Below are 20,542 nucleotides of genomic sequence, written 5' to 3' on the forward strand. Positions count from 1 at the left end.
GCTTCCCCGAGACCACGTGGCCGTCGGGAGACACGGAGGCGTCAGGGGACACGTCGGCCACCACGGAACCCTCCAGCACCGTCACCGCGACCAGCTTCCCCGAGACCACGTGGCCGTCGGGAGACACGGAGGTGTCAGGGGACACGTCGGCCACCACGGAACCCTCCAGCACCGTCACCGCGACCAGCTTCCCCGAGAGCACGTGGCCGTCGGGAGACACGGAGGCGTCAGGGGACACGTCGGCCACCACGGAACCCTCCAGCACCGTCACCGCGACCAGCTTCCCCGAGAGCACGTGGCCGTCGGGAGACACGGAGGCGTCAGGGGACACGTCGGCCACCACGGAACCCTCCAGCACCGTCACCGCGACCAGCTTCCCCGAGAGCACGTGGCCGTCGGGAGACACGGAGGTGTCAGGGGACACGTCGGCCACCACGGAACCCTCCAGCACCGTCACCGCGACCAGCTTCCCCGAGAGCACGTGGCCGTCGGGAGACACGGAGGTGTCAGGGGACACGTCGGCCACCACGGAACCCTCCAGCACCGTCACCGCGACCAGCTTCCCCGAGAGCACGTGGCCGTCGGGAGACACGGAGGTGTCAGGGGACACGTCGGCCACCACGGAACCCTCCAGCACCGTCACCGTGACCAGCTTCCCCGAGAGCACGTGGCCGTCGGGAGACACGGAGGTGTCAGGGGACACGTCGGCCACCACGGAACCCTCCAGCACCGTCACCGCGACCAGCTTCCCCGAGAGCACGTGGCCGTCGGGAGACACGGAGGTGTCAGGGGACACGTCGGCCACCACGGAACCCTCCAGCACCGTCACCGCGACCAGCTTCCCCGAGAGCACGTGGCCGTCGGGAGACACGGAGGTGTCAGGGGACACGTCGGCCACCACGGAACCCTCCAGCACCGTCACCGCGACCAGCTTCCCCGAGAGCACGTGGCCGTCGGGAGACACGGAGGTGTCAGGGGACACGTCGGCCACCACGGAACCCTCCAGCACCGTCACCGCGACCAGCTTCCCCGAGAGCACGTGGCCGTCGGGAGACACGGAGGTGTCAGGGGACACGTCGGCCACCACGGAACCCTCCAGCACCGTCACCGTGACCAGCTTCCCCGAGAGCACGTGGCCGTCGGGAGACACGGAGGTGTCAGGGGACACGTCGGCCACCACGGAACCCTCCAGCACCGTCACCGCGACCAGCTTCCCCGAGACCACGTGGCCGTCGGGAGACACGGAGGTGTCGGGGGACACGTCGGCCACCACGGAACCCTCCAGCACCGTCACCGCGACCAGCTTCCCCGAGACCACGTGGCCGTCGGGAGACACGGAGGTGTCGGGGGACACGTCGGCCACCACGGAACCCTCCAGCACCGTCACCGCGACCAGCTTCCCCGAGAGCACGTGGCCGTCGGGAGACACGGAGGTGTCAGGGGACACGTCGGCCACCACGGAACCCTCCAGCACCGTCACCGTGACCAGCTTCCCCGAGAGCACGTGGCCGTCGGGAGACACGGAGGTGTCAGGGGACACGTCGGCCACCACGGAACCGTCCAGCACCGTCACCGCAACCAGCTTCCCCGAGAGCACGTGGCCGTCGGGAGACACGGAGGTGTCAGGGGACACGTCGGCCACCACGGAACCCTCCAGCACCGTCACCACGACCAGCTTCCCCGAGAGCACGTGGCCGTCGGGAGACACGGAGGTGTCAGGGGACACGTCGGCCACCACGGAACCCTCCAGCACCGTCACCGTGACAGGCTGCCCCGAGACCACGTGGCCGTCGGGAGACACGGAGGTGTCAGGGGACACGTCGGCCACGAGGGAACCGTCCAGCACCGTCACCGTGACCAGCTTCCCCGAGAGCACGTGGCCGTCGGGAGACACGGAGGTGTCAGGGGACACGTCGGCCACGACGGAACCCTCCAGCACCGTCACCGCGACCAGCTTCCCCGAGAGCACGTGGCCGTCGGGAGACACGGAGGTGTCAGGGGACACGTCGGCCACCACGGAACCCTCCAGCACCGTCACCGCGACCAGCTTCCCCGAGAGCACGTGGCCGTCGGGAGACACGGAGGTGTCAGGGGACACGTCGGCCACCACGGAACCCTCCAGCACCGTCACCGTGACCAGCTTCCCCGAGAGCACGTGGCCGTCGGGAGACACGGAGGTGTCAGGGGACACGTCGGCCACCACGGAACCCTCCAGCACCGTCACCGCGACCAGCTTCCCCGAGAGCACGTGGCCGTCGGGAGACACGGAGGTGTCGGGGGACACGTCGGCCACCACGGAACCCTCCAGCACCGTCACCGCGACCAGCTTCCCCGAGACCACGTGGCCGTCGGGAGACACGGAGGTGTCGGGGGACACGTCGGCCACCACGGAACCCTCCAGCACCGTCACCGCGACCAGCTTCCCCGAGAGCACGTGGCCGTCGGGAGACACGGAGGTGTCAGGGGACACGTCGGCCACCACGGAACCCTCCAGCACCGTCACCGTGACCAGCTTCCCCGAGAGCACGTGGCCGTCGGGAGACACGGAGGTGTCAGGGGACACGTCGGCCACCACGGAACCGTCCAGCACCGTCACCGCAACCAGCTTCCCCGAGAGCACGTGGCCGTCGGGAGACACGGAGGTGTCAGGGGACACGTCGGCCACCACGGAACCCTCCAGCACCGTCACCACGACCAGCTTCCCCGAGAGCACGTGGCCGTCGGGAGACACGGAGGTGTCAGGGGACACGTCGGCCACCACGGAACCCTCCAGCACCGTCACCGTGACAGGCTGCCCCGAGACCACGTGGCCGTCGGGAGACACGGAGGTGTCAGGGGACACGTCGGCCACGAGGGAACCGTCCAGCACCGTCACCGTGACCAGCTTCCCCGAGAGCACGTGGCCGTCGGGAGACACGGAGGTGTCAGGGGACACGTCGGCCACGACGGAACCCTCCAGCACCGTCACCGCGACCAGCTTCCCCGAGAGCACGTGGCCGTCGGGAGACACGGAGGTGTCAGGGGACACGTCGGCCACCACGGACCCCTCCAGCACCGTCACCGCGACCAGCTTCCCCGAGACCACGTGGCCGTCGGGAGACACGGACGTGTCAGGGGACACGTCGGCCACGACGGAACCCTCCAGCACCGTCACCGCGACCAGCTTCCCCGAGAGCACGTGGCCGTCGGGAGACACGGACGTGTCAGGGGACACGTCGGCCACCACGGAACCCTCCAGCACCGTCACCGCGACCAGCTTCCCCGAGAGCACGTGGCCGTCGGGAGACACGGAGGTGTCAGGGGACACGTCGGCCACCACGGAACCCTCCAGCACCGTCACCGCGACCAGCTTCCCCGAGAGCACGTGGCCGTCGGGAGACACGGAGGTGTCAGGGGACACGTCGGCCACCACGGAACCCTCCAGCACCGTCACCGCGACCAGCCTCCCCGAGACCACGTGGCCGTCGGGAGACACGGAGGTGTCAGGGGACACGTCGGCCACCACGGAACCCTCCAGCACCGTCACCGCGACGAGCTTCCCCGAGAGCACGTGGCCGTCGGGAGACACGGAGGTGTCAGGGGACACGTCGGCCACCACGGAACCCTCCAGCACCGTCACCGCGACCAGCTTCCCCGAGAGCACGTGGCCGTCGGGAGACACGGAGGTGTCAGGGGACACGTCGGCCACCACGGAACCCTCCAGCACCGTCACCGCGACCAGCTTCCCCGAGAGCACGTGGCCGTCGGGAGACACGGAGGTGTCAGGGGACACGTCGGCCACCACGGAACCCTCCAGCACCGTCACCGCGACCAGCTTCCCCGAGAGCACGTGGCCGTCGGGAGACACGGACGTGTCAGGGGACACGTCGGCCACCACGGAACCCTCCAGCACCGTCACCGCGACCAGCTTCCCCGAGACCACGTGGCCGTCGGGAGACACGGAGGTGTCGGGGGACACGTCGGCCACCACGGAACCCTCCAGCACCGTCACCGTGACCAGCTTCCCCGAGAGCACGTGGCCGTCGGGAGACACGGAGGTGTCAGGGGACACGTCGGCCACCACGGAACCCTCCAGCACCGTCACCGTGACGCGATTCCCTGAGACCACGTGGCCGTCGGGAGACACGGAGGTGTCAGGGGACACGTCGGCCACCACGGAACCCTCCAGCACTGTCACCGCGACCAGCTTCCCCGAGAGCACGTGGCCGTCGGGAGACACGGAGGTGTCAGGGGACACGTCGGCCACCACGGAACCCTCCAGCACCGTCACCGCGACCAGCTTCCCCGAGAGCACGTGGCCGTCGGGAGACACGGAGGTGTCAGGGGACACGTCGGCCACCACGGAACCCTCCAGCACCTTCACCGCGACCAGCTTCCCCGAGAGCACGTGGCCGTCGGGAGACACGGAGGTGTCAGGGGACACGTCGGCCACCACGGAACCCTCCAGCACCGTCACCGCGACCAGCTTCCCCGAGAGCACGTGGCCGTCGGGAGACACGGAGGTGTCAGGGGACACGTCGGCCACCACGGAACCCTCCAGCACCGTCACCGCGACCAGCTTCCCCGAGAGCACGTGGCCGTCGGGAGACACGGAGGTGTCAGGGGACACGTCGGCCACCACGGAACCCTCCAGCACCGTCACCGCGACCAGCTTCCCCGAGAGCACGTGGCCGTCGGGAGACACGGAGGTGTCAGGGGACACGTCGGCCACCACGGAACCCTCCAGCACCGTCACCGCGACCAGCTTCCCCGAGAGCACGTGGCCGTCGGGAGACACGGACGTGTCAGGGGACACGTCGGCCACCACGGAACCCTCCAGCACCGTCACCGCGACCAGCTTCCCCGAGACCACGTGGCCGTCGGGAGACACGGAGGTGTCGGGGGACACGTCGGCCACCACGGAACCCTCCAGCACCGTCACCGCGACCAGCTTCCCCGAGAGCACGTGGCCGTCGGGAGACACGGAGGCGTCAGGGGACACGTCGGCCACCACGGAACCCTCCAGCACCGTCACCGTGACCAGCTTCCCCGAGAGCACGTGGCCGTCGGGAGACACGGAGGCGTCAGGGGACACGTCGGCCACCACGGAACCCTCCAGCACCGTCACCGTGACCAGCTTCCCCGAGAGCACGTGGCCGTCGGGAGACACGGAGGTGTCAGGGGACACGTCGGCCACCACGGAACCCTCCAGCACCGTCACCGCGACCAGCTTCCCCGAGAGCACGTGGCCGTCGGGAGACACGGAGGTGTCAGGGGACACGTCGGCCACCACGGAACCCTCCAGCACCGTCACCGCGACCAGCTTCCCCGAGAGCACGTGGCCGTCGGGAGACACGGACGTGTCAGGGGACACGTCGGCCACCACGGAACCCTCCAGCACCGTCACCGCGACCAGCTTCCCCGAGACCACGTGGCCGTCGGGAGACACGGAGGCGTCGGGGGACACGTCGGCCACCACGGAACCCTCCAGCACCGTCACCGCGACCAGCTTCCCCGAGACCACGTGGCCGTCGGGAGACACGGAGGCGTCGGGGGACACGTCGGCCACCACGGAACCCTCCAGCACCGTCACCGCGACCAGCTTCCCCGAGAGCACGTGGCCGTCGGGAGATACGGAGGCGTCAGGGGACACGTCGGCCACCACGGAACCCTCCAGCACCGTCACCGTGACCAGCTTCCCCGAGAGCACGTGGCCGTCGGGAGACACGGAGGCGTCAGGGGACACGTCGGCCACCACGGAACCCTCCAGCACCGTCACCGTGACCAGCTTCCCCGAGAGCACGTGGCCGTCGGGAGACACGGAGGTGTCAGGGGACACGTCGGCCACCACGGAACCCTCCAGCACCGTCACCGCGACCAGCTTCCCCGAGAGCACGTGGCCGTCGGGAGACACGGAGGCGTCGGGGGACACGTCGGCCACCACGGAACCCTCCAGCACCGTCACCATGACCAGCTTCCCCGAGAGCACGTGGCCGTCGGGAGACACGGAGGCGTCAGGGGACACGTCGGCCACCACGGAACCCTCCAGCACCGTCACCGTGACCAGCTTCCCCGAGAGCACGTGGCCGTCGGGAGACACGGAGGTGTCGGGGGACACGTCGGCCACCACGGAACCCTCCAGCACCGTCACCGTGACCAGCTTCCCCGAGAGCACGTGGCCGTCGGGAGACACGGAGGTGTCGGGGGACACGTCGGCCACCACGGAACCCTCCAGCACCGTCACCGCGACCAGCTTCCCCGAGAGCACGTGGCCGTCGGGAGACACGGAGGTGTCAGGGGACACGTCGGCCACGACGGAACCCTCCAGCACCGTCACCGTGACCAGCTTCCCCGAGAGCACGTGGCCGTCGGGAGACACGGAGGTGTCAGGGGACACGTCGGCCACGACGGAACCCTCCAGCACCGTCACCGTGACCAGCTTCCCCGAGAGCACGTGGCCGTCGGGAGACACGGAGGTGTCAGGGGACACGTCGGCCACCACGGAACCCTCCAGCACCGTCACCGTGACCAGCTTCCCCGAGACCACGTGGCCGTCGGGATTCACAGAGGTGTCAGGGGACACGTCGGCCACCACGGAACCCTCCAGCACCGTCACCGCGACCAGCTTCCCCGAGAGCACGTGGCCGTCGGGAGACACGGAGGTGTCAGGGGACACGTCGGCCACCACGGAACCCTCCAGCACCGTCACCGTGACCAGCTTCCCCGAGAGCACGTGGCCGTCGGGAGACACGGAGGTGTCAGGGGACACGTCGGCCACCACGGAACCCTCCAGCACCGTCACCGCGACCAGCTTCCCCGAGAGCACGTGGCCGTCGGGAGACACGGAGGTGTCAGGGGACACATCAGCCACCACGGAACCCTCCAGCACCGTCACCGCGACCAGCTTCCCCGAGAGCACGTGGCCGTCAGGAGACACGGAGGTGTCGGGGGACACGTCGGCCACCACGGAACCCTCCAGCACCGTCACCGCGACCAGCTTCCCCGAGAGCACGTGGCCGTCGGGAGACACGGAGGTGTCAGGGGACACGTCGGCCACGACGGAACCCTCCAGCACCGTCACCGTGACCAGCTTCCCCGAGAGCACGTGGCCGTCGGGAGACACGGAGGTGTCAGGGGACACGTCGGCCACCACGGAACCCTCCAGCACCGTCACCGTGACCAGCTTCCCCGAGACCACGTGGCCGTCGGGAGACACGGAGGTGTCAGGGGACACGTCGGCCACCACGGAACCCTCCAGCACCGTCACCGTGACCAGCTTCCCCGAGACCACGTGGCCGTCGGGATTCACAGAGGTGTCAGGGGACACGTCGGCCACCACGGAACCCTCCAGCACCGTCACCGCGACCAGCTTCCCCGAGAGCACGTGGCCGTCGGGAGACACGGAGGTGTCAGGGGACACGTCGGCCACCACGGAACCCTCCAGCACCGTCACCGTGACCAGCTTCCCCGAGAGCACGTGGCCGTCGGGAGACACGGAGGTGTCAGGGGACACGTCGGCCACCACGGAACCCTCCAGCACCGTCACCGCGACCAGCTTCCCCGAGAGCACGTGGCCGTCGGGAGACACGGAGGTGTCAGGGGACACATCAGCCACCACGGAACCCTCCAGCACCGTCACCGCGACCAGCTTCCCCGAGAGCACGTGGCCGTCAGGAGACACGGAGGTGTCAGGGGACACGTCGACCACCACGGAACCGTCCAGCACCGTCACCGCGACGAGCTTCCCCGAGAGCACGTGGCTGTCGGGAGACACGGAGGTGTCAGGGGACACGTCGGCCACGACGGAACCCTCCAGCACCGTCACCGCGACCAGCTTCCCCGAGAGCACGTGGCCGTCGGGAGACACGGACGTGTCAGGGGACACGTCGGCCACGACGGAACCCTCCAGCACCGTCACCGCGACCAGCCTCCCCGAGAGCACGTGGCCGTCGGGAGACACGGACGTGTCAGGGGACACGTCGGCCACGACGGAACCCTCCAGCACCGTCACCGCGACCAGCTTCCCCGAGAGCACGTGGCCGTCGGGAGACACGGACGTGTCAGGGGACACGTCGGCCACGACGGAACCCTCCAGCACCGTCACCGCGACCAGCTTCCCCGAGAGCACGTGGCCGTCGGGAGACACGGAGGTGTCAGGGGACACGTCGGCCACCACGGAACCGTCCAGCACCGTCACCGCGACCAGCTTCCCCGAGAGCACGTGGCCGTCGGGAGACACGGAGGCGTCAGGGGACACGTCGGCCACGACGGAACCCTCCAGCACCGTCACCGTGACCAGCTTCCCCGAGAGCACGTGGCCGTCGGGAGACACGGAGGCGTCAGGGGACACGTCGGCCACCACGGAACCCTCCAGCACCGTCACCGTGACCAGCTTCCCCGAGACCACGTGGCCGTCGGGAGACACGGAGGCGTCAGGGGACACGTCGGCCACGACGGAACCCTCCAGCACCGTCACCGTGACCAGCTTCCCCGAGAGCACGTGGCCGTCGGGAGACACGGAGGCGTCAGGGGACACGTCGGCCACCACGGAACCCTCCAGCACCGTCACCGTGACCAGCTTCCCCGAGAGCACGTGGCCGTCGGGAGACACGGAGGCGTCGGGGGACACGTCGGCCACCACGGAACCCTCCAGCACCGTCACCGCGACCAGCTTCCCCGAGAGCACGTGGCCGTCGGGAGACACGGAGGTGTCGGGGGACACGTCGGCCACCACGGAACCCTCCAGCACCGTCACCGCGACCAGCTTCCCCGAGAGCACGTGGCCGTCGGGAGACACGGAGGTGTCGGGGGACACGTCGGCCACCACGGAACCCTCCAGCACCGTCACCGCGACCAGCTTCCCCGAGAGCACGTGGCCGTCGGGAGACACGGAGGTGTCGGGGGACACGTCGGCCACCACGGAACCCTCCAGCACCGTCACCGCGACCAGCTTCCCCGAGAGCACGTGGCCGTCGGGAGACACGGAGGTGTCGGGGGACACGTCGGCCACCACGGAACCCTCCAGCACCGTCACCGCGACCAGCTTCCCCGAGACCACGTGGCCGTCGGGAGACACGGAGGTGTCGGGGGACACGTCTGCCACCACGGAACCCTCCAGCACCGTCACCGCGACCAGCTTCCCCGAGAGCACGTGGCCGTCGGGAGACACGGAGGTGTCGGGGGATACGTCGGCCACCACGGAACCCTCCAGCACCGTCACCGCGACGAGCTTCCCCGAGAGCACGTGGCCGTCGGGAGACACGGAGGTGTCGGGGGACACGTCGGCCACCACGGAACCGTCCAGCACCGTCACCGCGACCAGCTTCCCCGAGAGCACGTGGCCGTCGGGAGACACGGAGGTGTCAGGGGACACGTCGGCCACCACGGAACCCTCCAGCACCGTTACCGTGACCAGCTTCCCCGAGAGCACGTGGCCGTCGGGAGACACGGAGGTGTCAGGGGACACGTCGGCCACCACGGAACCCTCCAGCACCGTCACCGTGACCAGCTTCCCCGAGAGCACGTGGCCGTCGGGAGACACGGAGGTGTCAGGGGACACGTCGGCCACCACGGAACCCTCCAGCACCGTCACCGTGACGAGCTTCCCCGAGAGCACGTGGCCGTCGGGAGACACGGAGGTGTCAGGGGACACGTCGGCCACCACGGAACCCTCCAGCACCGTCACCGCGACCAGCTTCCCCGAGACCACGTGGCCGTCGGGAGACACGGAGGTGTCAGGGGACACGTCGGCCACCACGGAACCCTCCAGCACCGTCACCGCGACCAGCTTCCCCGAGAGCACGTGGCCGTCGGGAGACACGGAGGTGTCAGGGGACACGTCGGCCACCACGGAACCCTCCAGCACCGTCACCGCGACCAGCTTCCCCGAGACCACGTGGCCGTCGGGAGACACGGAGGTGTCAGGGGACACGTCGGCCACCACGGAACCCTCCAGCACCGTCACCGCGACCAGCTTCCCCGAGAGCACGTGGCCGTCGGGAGACACGGAGGTGTCAGGGGACACGTCGGCCACGACAGAACCCTCCAGCACCGTCACCGCGACGAGCTTCCCCGAGAGCACGTGGCCGTCGGGAGACACGGAGGTGTCAGGGGACACGTCGGCCACCACGGAACCCTCCAGCACCGTCACCGCGACCAGCTTCCCCGAGAGCACGTGGCCGTCGGGAGACACGGAGGTGTCAGGGGACACGTCGGCCACCACGGAACCCTCCAGAACCGCCACCGTGACCAGCTTCCCCGAGAGCACGTGGCCGTCGGGAGACACGGAGGTGTCAGGGGACACGTCGGCCACCACGGAACCCTCCAGCACCGTCACCGCGACCAGCTTCCCCGAGAGCACGTGGCCGTCGGGAGACACGGAGGTGTCAGGGGACACGTCGGCCACCACGGAACCCTCCAGCACCGTCACCGCGACCAGCTTCCCCGAGAGCACGTGGCCGTCGGGAGACACGGAGGTGTCAGGGGACACGTCGGCCACCACGGAACCCTCCAGCACCGTCACCGCGACCAGCTTCCCCGAGAGCACGTGGCCGTCGGGAGACACGGAGGTGTCAGGGGACACGTCGGCCACCACGGAACCCTCCAGAACCGTCACCGTGACCAGCTTCCCCGAGAGCACGTGGCCGTCGGGAGACACGGAGGTGTCAGGGGACACGTCGGCCACCACGGAACCCTCCAGCACCGTCACCGCGACCAGCTTCCCCGAGACCACGTGGCCGTCGGGAGACACGGAGGTGTCAGGGGACACGTCGGCCACCACGGAACCCTCCAGCACCGTCACCGCGACCAGCTTCCCCGAGACCACGTGGCCGTCGGGAGACACGGAGGTGTCAGGGGACACGTCGGCCACCACGGAACCCTCCAGCACCGTCAACGCGACGAGCTTCCCCGAGACCACGTGGCCGTCGGGAGACACGGAGGCGTCAGGGGATACGTCGGCCACCACGGAACCCTCCAGCACCGTCACCGCGACCAGCTTCCCCGAGAGCACGTGGCCGTCGGGAGACACGGAGGCGTCAGGGGACACGTCGGCCACCACGGAACCCTCCAGCACCGTCACCGCGACCAGCTTCCCCCAGAGCACGTGGCCGTCGGGAGACACGGAGGTGTCAGGGGACACGTCGGCCACGACGGAACCCTCCAGCACCGTCACCGCGACCAGCTTCCCCGAGAGCACGTGGCCGTCGGGAGACACGGAGGTGTCAGGGGACACGTCGGCCACGACGGAACCCTCCAGCACCGTCACCGTGACCAGCTTCCCCGAGAGCACGTGGCCGTCGGGAGACACGGAGGTGTCAGGGGACACGTCGGCCACGACGGAACCCTCCAGCACCGTCACCGTGACCAGCTTCCCCGAGACCACGTGGCCGTCGGGAGACACGGAGGTGTCAGGGGACACGTCGGCCACGACGGAACCCTCCAGCACCGTCACCGCGACGAGCTTCCCCGAGAGCACGTGGCCGTCGGGAGACACGGAGGTGTCAGGGGACACGTCGGCCACCACGGAACCCTCCAGCACCGTCACCGTGACGAGCTTCCCCGAGAGCACGTGGCCGTCGGGAGACACGGAGGTGTCAGGGGACACGTCGGCCACGACGGAACCCTCCAGCACCGTCACCGCGACGAGCTTCCCCGAGAGCACGTGGCCGTCGGGAGACACGGAGGTGTCAGGGGACACGTCGGCCACCACGGAACCCTCCAGCACCGTCACCGTGACCAGCTTCCCCGAGAGCACGTGGCCGTCGGGAGACACGGAGGTGTCAGGGGACACATCAGCCACCACGGAACCGTCCAGCACCGTCACCGTGACGCGATTCCCTGAGACCACGTGGCCGTCGGGAGACACGGAGGTGTCAGGGGACACGTCGGCCACCACGGAACCCTCCAGCACCGTCACCGCGACCAGCTTCCCCGAGAGCACGTGGCCGTCGGGAGACACGGAGGTGTCAGGGGACACGTCGGCCACCACGGAACCCTCCAGCACCGTCACCGCGACCAGCTTCCCCGAGAGCACGTGGCCGTCGGGAGACACGGAGGTGTCAGGGGACACGTCGGCCACCACGGAACCCTCCAGCACCGTCACCGCGACCAGCTTCCCCGAGAGCACGTGGCCGTCGGGAGACACGGAGGTGTCAGGGGACACGTCGGCCACCACGGAACCCTCCAGCACCGTCACCGCGACCAGCTTCCCCGAGACCACGTGGCCGTCGGGAGACACGGAGGTGTCAGGGGACACGTCGGCCACCACGGAACCCTCCAGCACCGTCACCGCGACCAGCTTCCCCGAGAGCACGTGGCCGTCGGGAGACACGGAGGTGTCAGGGGACACGTCGGCCACCACGGAACCCTCCAGCACCGTCACCGCGACCAGCTTCCCCGAGAGCACGTGGCCGTCGGGAGACACGGAGGTGTCAGGGGACACGTCGGCCACCACGGAACCCTCCAGCACCGTCACCGCGACCAGCTTCCCCGAGAGCACGTGGCCGTCGGGAGACACGGAGGTGTCAGGGGACACGTCGGCCACCACGGAACCCTCCAGCACCGTCACCGTGACCAGCTTCCCCGAGAGCACGTGGCCGTCGGGAGACACGGAGGTGTCAGGGGACACGTCGGCCACCACGGAACCCTCCAGCACCGTCACCGTGACCAGCTTCCCCGAGACCACGTGGCCGTCGGGAGACACGGAGGCGTCAGGGGACACGTCGGCCACCACGGAACCCTCCAGCACCGTCACCGTGACCAGCTTCCCCGAGACCACGTGGCCGTCGGGAGACACGGAGGCGTCAGGGGACACGTCGGCCACCACGGAACCCTCCAGCACCGTCACCGTGACCAGCTTCCCCGAGACCACGTGGCCGTCGGGAGACACGGAGGTGTCAGGGGACACGTCGGCCACCACGGAACCGTCCAGCACCGTCACCGTGACCAGCTTCCCCGAGAGCACGTGGCCGTCGGGAGACACGGAGGCGTCAGGGGACACGTCGGCCACCACGGAACCCTCCAGCACCGTCACCGTGACCAGCTTCCCCGAGAGCACGTGGCCGTCGGGAGACACGGAGGCGTCAGGGGACACGTCGGCCACCACGGAACCCTCCAGCACCGTCACCGCGACGAGCTTCCCCGAGAGCACGTGGCCGTCGGGAGACACGGCGGCGTCAGGGGACACGTCGACCACCACGGAACCCTCCAGCACCGTCACCGTGACGCGATTCCCTGAGACCACGTGGCCGTCGGGAGACACGGAGGCGTCAGGGGACACGTCGGCCACCACGGAACCCTCCAGCACCGTCACCGTGACCAGCTTCCCCGAGAGCACGTGGCCGTCGGGAGACACGGAGGTGTCGGGGGACACGTCGGCCACCACGGAACCGTCCAGCACCGTCACCGTGACACGATTCCCCGAGAGCACGTGGCCGTCGGGAGACACGGAGGTGTCGGGGGACACGTCGGCCACCACGGAACCGTCCAGCACCGTCACCGTGACCAGCTTCCCCGAGACCACGTGGCCGTCGGGAGACACGGAGGCGTCAGGGGACACGTCGGCCACCACAGAACCCTCCAGCACCGTCACCGTGACGAGCCTCCCCGAGAGCACGTGGCCGTCGGGAGACACAGAGGTGTCAGGGGACACGTCGGCCACCACGGAACCCTCCAGCACCGTCACCGCGACGAGCTTCCCCGAGACCACGTGGCCGTCGGGAGACACGGAGGTGTCAGGGGACACGTCGGCCACCACGGAACCCTCCAGCACCGTCACCGCGACCAGCTTCCCCGAGAGCACGTGGCCGTCGGGAGACACGGAGGTGTCAGGGGACACATCGGCCACCACGGAACCCTCCAGCACCGTCACCGTGACGCGATTCCCTGAGACCACGTGGCCGTCGGGAGACACGGAGGTGTCAGGGGACACGTCGGCCACCACGGAACCCTCCAGAACCGTCACCGTGACCAGCTTCCCCGAGAGCACGTGGCCGTCGGGAGACACGGAGGTGTCAGGGGACACGTCGGCCACCACGGAACCCTCCAGCACCGTCACCGCGACCAGCTTCCCCGAGACCACGTGGCCGTCGGGAGACACGGAGGTGTCAGGGGACACGTCGGCCACCACGGAACCCTCCAGCACCGTCACCGTGACGCGATTCCCTGAGACCACGTGGCCGTCGGGAGACACGGAGGTGTCAGGGGACACGTCAGCCACCACGGAACCCTCCAGCACCGTCACCGCGACCAGCTTCCCCGAGAGCACGTGGCCGTCGGGAGACACGGAGGTGTCAGGGGACACGTCGGCCACCACGGAACCCTCCAGCACCGTCACCGCGACCAGCTTCCCCGAGAGCACGTGGCCGTCGGGAGACACGGACGTGTCAGGGGACACGTCGGCCACCACGGAACCCTCCAGCACCGTCACCGCGACCAGCTTCCCCGAGAGCACGTGGCCGTCGGGAGACACGGAGGTGTCAGGGGACACGTCGGCCACCACGGAACCCTCCAGCACCGTCACCGCGACCAGCTTCCCCGAGAGCACGTGGCCGTCGGGAGACACGGAGGTGTCAGGGGACACGTCGGCCACCACGGAACCCTCCAGCACCGTCACCGTGACCAGCTTCCCCGAGACCACGTGGCCGTCGGGAGACACGGAGGCGTCAGGGGACACGTCGGCCACCACGGAACCCTCCAGCACCGTCACCGTGACCAGCTTCCCCGAGAGCACGTGGCCGTCGGGAGACACGGCGGCGTCAGGGGACACGTCGGCCACCACGGAACCCTCCAGCACCGTCACCGTGACGCGATTCCCTGAGACCACGTGGCCGTCGGGAGACACGGAGGCGTCAGGGGACACGTCGGCCACCACGGAACCCTCCAGCACCGTCACCGTGACCAGCTTCCCCGAGAGCACGTGGCCGTCGGGAGACACGGAGGTGTCAGGGGACACGTCGGCCACCACGGAAGCCTCCAGCACCGTCACCGTGACCAGCTTCCCCGAGAGCACGTGGCCGTCGGGAGACACGGAGGTGTCGGGGGACACGTCGGCCACCACGGAACCCTCCAGCACCGTCACCGTGACCAGATTCCCCGAGAGCACGTGGCCGTCGGGAGACACGGAGGTGTCGGGGGACACGTCGGCCACCACGGAACCGTCCAGCACCGTCACCGTGACACGATTCCCCGAGAGCACGTGGCCGTCGGGAGACACGGAGGTGTCGGGGGACACGTCGGCCACCACGGAACCCTCCAGCACCGTCACCGTGACCAGCTTCCCCGAGACCACGTGGCCGTCGGGAGACACGGAGGCGTCAGGGGACACGTCGGCCACCACAGAACCCTCCAGCACCGTCACCGTGACGAGCCTCCCCGAGAGCACGTGGCCGTCGGGAGACACAGAGGTGTCAGGGGACACGTCGGCCACCACGGAACCCTCCAGCACCGTCACCGTGACCAGCTTCCCCGAGAGCACGTGGCCGTCGGGAGACACGGAGGTGTCAGGGGACACGTCGGCCACCACGGAACCCTCCAGCACCGTCACCGCGACCAGCTTGCCCGAGACCACGTGGCCGTCGGGAGACACGGAGGTGTCAGGGGACACGTCGGCCACCACGGAACCCTCCAGCACCGTCACCGCGACCAGCTTCCCCGAGACCACGTGGCCGTCGGGAGACACGGAGGTGTCAGGGGACACGTCGGCCACCACGGAACCCTCCAGCACCGTCACCGTGACCAGCTTCCCCGAGAGCACGTGGCCGTCGGGAGACACGGAGGTGTCAGGGGACACATCAGCCACCACGGAACCCTCCAGCACCGTCACCGTGACGCGTTTCCCTGAGACCACGTGGCCGTCGGGAGACACGGAGGTGTCAGGGGACACGTCGGCCACCACGGAACCCTCCAGCACCGTCACCGTGACCAGCTTCCCCGAGAGCACGTGGCCGTCGGGAGACACGGAGGTGTCAGGGGACACGTCGGCCACCACGGAACCCTCCAGCACCGTCACCGCGACCAGCTTCCCCGAGAGCACGTGGCCGTCGGGAGACACGGAGGTGTCAGGGGACACGTCGGCCACCACGGAACCGTCCAGCACCGTCACCGTGACCAGCTTCCCCGAGAGCACGTGGCCGTCGGGAGACACGGAGGTGTCAGGGGACACATCAGCCACCACGGAACCGTCCAGCACCGTCACCGTGACGCGATTCCCTGAGACCACGTGGCCGTCGGGAGACACGGAGGTGTCAGGGGACACGTCGGCCACCACGGAACCCTCCAGCACCGTCACCGCGACCAGCTTCCCCGAGAGCACGTGGCCGTCGGGAGACACGGAGGTGTCAGGGGACACGTCGGCCACCACGGAACCCTCCAGCACCGTCACCGTGACCAGCTTCCCCGAGACCACGTGGCCGTCGGGAGACACGGAGGTGTCAGGGGACACGTCAACCTCTACGGAAACGTCCAGCACCGTCACCGCGACCAGCTTCCCCGAGAGCACGTGGCCGTCGGGAGACACGGAGGTGTCAGGGGACACATCAGCCACCACGGAACCGTCCAGCACCGTCACCGTGACGCGATTCCCTGAGACCACGTGGCCGTCGGGAGACACGGAGGTGTCAGGGGACACGTCGGCCACCACGGAACCCTCCAGCACCGTCACCGTGACCAGCTTCCCCGAGAGCACGTGGCCGTCGGGAGACACGGAGGTGTCAGGGGACACGTCGGCCACCACGGAACCCTCCAGCACCGTCACCGTGACCAGCTTCCCCGAGAGCACGTGGCCGTCGGGAGACACGGAGGTGTCAGGGGACACGTCGGCCACCACGGAACCCTCCAGCACCGTCACCGCGACCAGCTTCCCCGAGAGCACGTGGCCGTCGGGAGACACGGAGGTGTCAGGGGACACGTCGGCCACCACGGAACCCTCCAGCACCGTCACCGCGACCAGCTTCCCCGAGACCACGTGGCCGTCGGGAGACACGGAGGTGTCAGGGGACACGTCGGCCACCACGGAACCCTCCAGCACCGTCACCGCGACCAGCTTCCCCGAGACCACGTGGCCGTCGGGAGACACGGAGGTGTCAGGGGACACATCAGCCACCACGGAACCGTCCAGCACCGTCACCGTGACGCGATTCCCTGAGACCACGTGGCCGTCGGGAGACACGGAGGTGTCAGGGGACACGTCGGCCACCACGGAACCCTCCAGCACCGTCACCGTGACCAGCTTCCCCGAGAGCACGTGGCCGTCGGGAGACACGGAGGTGTCAGGGGACACGTCGGCCACCACGGAACCCTCCAGCACCGTCACCGCGACGAGCTTCCCCGAGAGCACGTGGCCGTCGGGAGACACGGAGGTGTCAGGGGACACGTCGGCCACCACGGAACCCTCCAGCACCGTCACCGTGACCAGCTTCCCCGAGAGCACGTGGCCGTCGGGAGACACGGAGGTGTCAGGGGACACGTCGGCCACCACGGAACCCTCCAGCACCGTCACCGTGACCAGCTTCCCCGAGACCACGTGGCCGTCGGGAGACACGGAGGTGTCAGGGGACACGTCGGCCACCACGGAACCGTCCAGCACCGTCACCGTGACCAGCTTCCCCGAGAGCACGTGGCCGTCGGGAGACACGGAGGTGTCAGGGGACACGTCGGCCACCACGGAACCCTCCAGCACCGTCACCGTGACCAGCTTCCCCGAGAGCACGTGGCCGTCGGGAGACACGGAGGTGTCAGGGGACACGTCGGCCACGACAGAACCCTCCAGCACCGTCACCGTGACCAGCTTCCCCGAGAGCACGTGGCCGTCGGGAGACACGGAGGTGTCAGGGGACACGTCGGCCACCACGGAACCCTCCAGCACCGTCACCGTGACCAGCTTCCCCGAGAGCACGTGGCCGTCGGGAGACACGGAGGTGTCAGGGGACACGTCGGCCACGACGGAACCCTCCAGCACCGTCACCGCGACGAGCTTCCCCGAGAGCACGTGGCCATCGGGAGACACGGAGGTGTCAGGGGACACGTCGGCCACCACGGAACCCTCCAGCACCGTCACCGCGACCAGCTTCCCCGAGAGCACGTGGCCGTCGGGAGACACGGACGTGTCAGGGGACACGTCAACCTCCACGGAAACGTCCAGCACCGTCACCGCGACCAGCTTCCCCGAGAGCACGTGGCCGTCGGGAGACACGGAGGTGTCAGGGGACACGTCGGCCACCACGGAACCCTCCAGCACCGTCACCGTGACCAGCTTCTCCGAGAGCACGTGGCCGTCGGGAGACACGGAGGTGTCAGGGGACACGTCAACCTCCACGGAAACGTCCAGCACCGTCACCGCGACCAGCTTCCCCGAGAGCACGTGGCCGTCGGGAGACACGGAGGTGTCAGGGGACACGTCGGCCACCACGGAACCCTCCAGCACCGTCACCGTGACCAGCTTCTCCGAGAGCACGTGGCCGTCGGGAGACACGGAGGTGTCAGGGGACACATCAGCCACCACGGAACCGTCCAGCACCGTCACCGCGACCAGCTTCCCCGAGAGCACGTGGCCGTCGGGAGACACGGAGGTGTCAGGGGACACGTCGGCCACCACGGAACCCTCCAGCACCGTCACCGCGACCAGCTTCCCCGAGAGCACGTGGCCGTCGGGAGACACGGAGGTGTCAGGGGACACGTCGGCCACCATGGAACCCTCCAGCACCGTCACCGCGACGAGCTTCCCCGAGACCACGTGGCCGTCGGGAGACACGGAGGTGTCAGGGGACACGTCGGCCACCACGGAACCCTCCAGCACCGTCACCGCGACCAGCTTCCCCGAGAGCACGTGGCCGTCGGGAGACACGGAGGTGTCAGGGGACACGTCGGCCACGACGGAACCCTCCAGCACCGTCACCGTGACCAGCTTCCCCGAGAGCACGTGGCCGTCGGGAGACACGGAGGTGTCAGGGGACACGTCGGCCACCACGGAACCGTCCAGCACCGTCACCGTGACCAGCTTCCCCGAGAGCACGTGGCCGTCGGGAGACACGGACGTGTCAGGGGACACGTCAGCCACCACGGAACCGTCCAGCACCGTCACCGCGACCAGCCTCCCCGAGACCACGTGGCCGTCGGATGACACAGAGGTGTCAGGGGACACGTCGGCCACCACGGAACCCTCCAGCACCGTCACCGCGACCAGCTTCCCCGAGACCACGTGGCCGTCGGGATTCACAGAGGTGTCGGGGGACACGTCAGCCACCATGGAACCCTCCAGCACCGTCACCGTGACCAGCTTCCCCGAGAGCACGTGGCCGTCGGGAGACACGGAGGTGTCAGGGGACACGTCGGCCACCACGGAACCCTCCAGCACCGTCACCGTGACCAGCTTCCCCGAGAGCACGTGGCCGTCGGGAGACACGGAGGTGTCAGGGGACACGTCGGCCACCACGGAACCCTCCAGCACCGTCACCGCGACCAGCTTCCCCGAGACCACGTGGCCGTCGGGAGACACGGAGGTGTCAGGGGACACATCAGCCACCACGGAACCGTCCAGCACCGTCACCGTGACGCGATTCCCTGAGACCACGTGGCCGTCGGGAGACACGGAGGTGTCAGGGGACACGTCGGCCACCACGGAACCCTCCAGCACCGTCACCGTGACCAGCTTCCCCGAGAGCACGTGGCCGTCGGGAGACACGGAGGTGTCAGGGGACACGTCGGCCACCACGGAACCCTCCAGCACCGTCACCGCGACCAGCTTCCCCGAGAGCACGTGGCCGTCGGGAGACACGGAGGTGTCAGGGGACACATCGGCCACCATGGAACCCTCCAGCACCGTCACCGCGACGAGCTTCCCCGAGACCACGTGGCCGTCGGGAGACACGGAGGTGTCAGGGGACACGTCGGCCACCACGGAACCCTCCAGCACCGTCACCGCGACCAGCTTCCCCGAGAGCACGTGGCCGTCGGGAGACACGGAGGTGTCAGGGGACACGTCGGCCACCACGGAACCCTCCAGCACCGTCACCGTGACCAGCTTCCCCGAGAGCACGTGGCCGTCGGGAGACACGGACGTGTCAGGGGACACGTCAGCCACCACGGAACCGTCCAGCACCGTCACCGCGACCAGCTTCCCCGAGAGCACGTGGCCGTCGGGAGACACGGAGGTGTCAGGGGACACGTCGGCCACGACGGAACCCTCCAGCACCGTCACCGCGACCAGCTTCCCCGAGACCACGTGGCCGTCGGGATTCACAGAGGTGTCGGGGGACACGTCAGCCACCACGGAACCCTCCAGCACCGTCACCGTGACCAGCCTCCCCGAGAGCACGTGGCCGTCGGGAGACACGGAGGTGTCAGGGGACACGTCGGCCACCACGGAACCCTCCAGCACCGTCACCGTGACGAGCTTCCCCGAGACCACGTGGCCGTCGGGAGACACGGAGGTGTCAGGGGACACGTCGGCCACCACTGATCCCACAACCACCGTGAGCACGTTGGAAACTATGACCGCTGCTAACATCACTAGTCCTATTACTACAACTGCTATTAACCTTGTTAGCTCTCCCCACCCTACAGTTAC

The 20,542-nt window shown here is 69.2% G+C and overlaps 1 protein-coding gene across 1 annotated transcript in view; it reads left to right on the forward strand.

Annotated features, from left to right (window-relative positions):
• LOC142051316 (uncharacterized) overlaps positions 1-20,512 on the forward strand; it is a 32,822-nt gene extending 12,310 nt beyond the window's left edge. The window contains exons 2-12 of the mRNA XM_075080454.1: positions 4,076-4,196; positions 5,265-5,312; positions 6,819-6,893; positions 7,590-7,637; positions 8,799-8,846; positions 10,893-10,985; positions 12,678-12,752; positions 14,931-14,984; positions 15,402-15,449; positions 17,514-17,663; positions 20,489-20,512. Of these exons, the coding sequence (XP_074936555.1) occupies positions 4,076-4,196; positions 5,265-5,312; positions 6,819-6,893; positions 7,590-7,637; positions 8,799-8,846; positions 10,893-10,985; positions 12,678-12,752; positions 14,931-14,984; positions 15,402-15,449; positions 17,514-17,663; positions 20,489-20,512 (784 nt within the window). The remainder of the gene's footprint in view (positions 1-4,075; positions 4,197-5,264; positions 5,313-6,818; positions 6,894-7,589; positions 7,638-8,798; positions 8,847-10,892; positions 10,986-12,677; positions 12,753-14,930; positions 14,985-15,401; positions 15,450-17,513; positions 17,664-20,488) is intronic.
• The last annotated feature ends 30 nt before the right edge of the window (positions 20,513-20,542 follow it).

This window comes from Phalacrocorax aristotelis, unplaced genomic scaffold (genome assembly GCF_949628215.1).
Source record: "Phalacrocorax aristotelis unplaced genomic scaffold, bGulAri2.1 scaffold_224, whole genome shotgun sequence".
Classification (NCBI taxonomy): domain Eukaryota; kingdom Metazoa; phylum Chordata; class Aves; order Suliformes; family Phalacrocoracidae; genus Phalacrocorax; species Phalacrocorax aristotelis.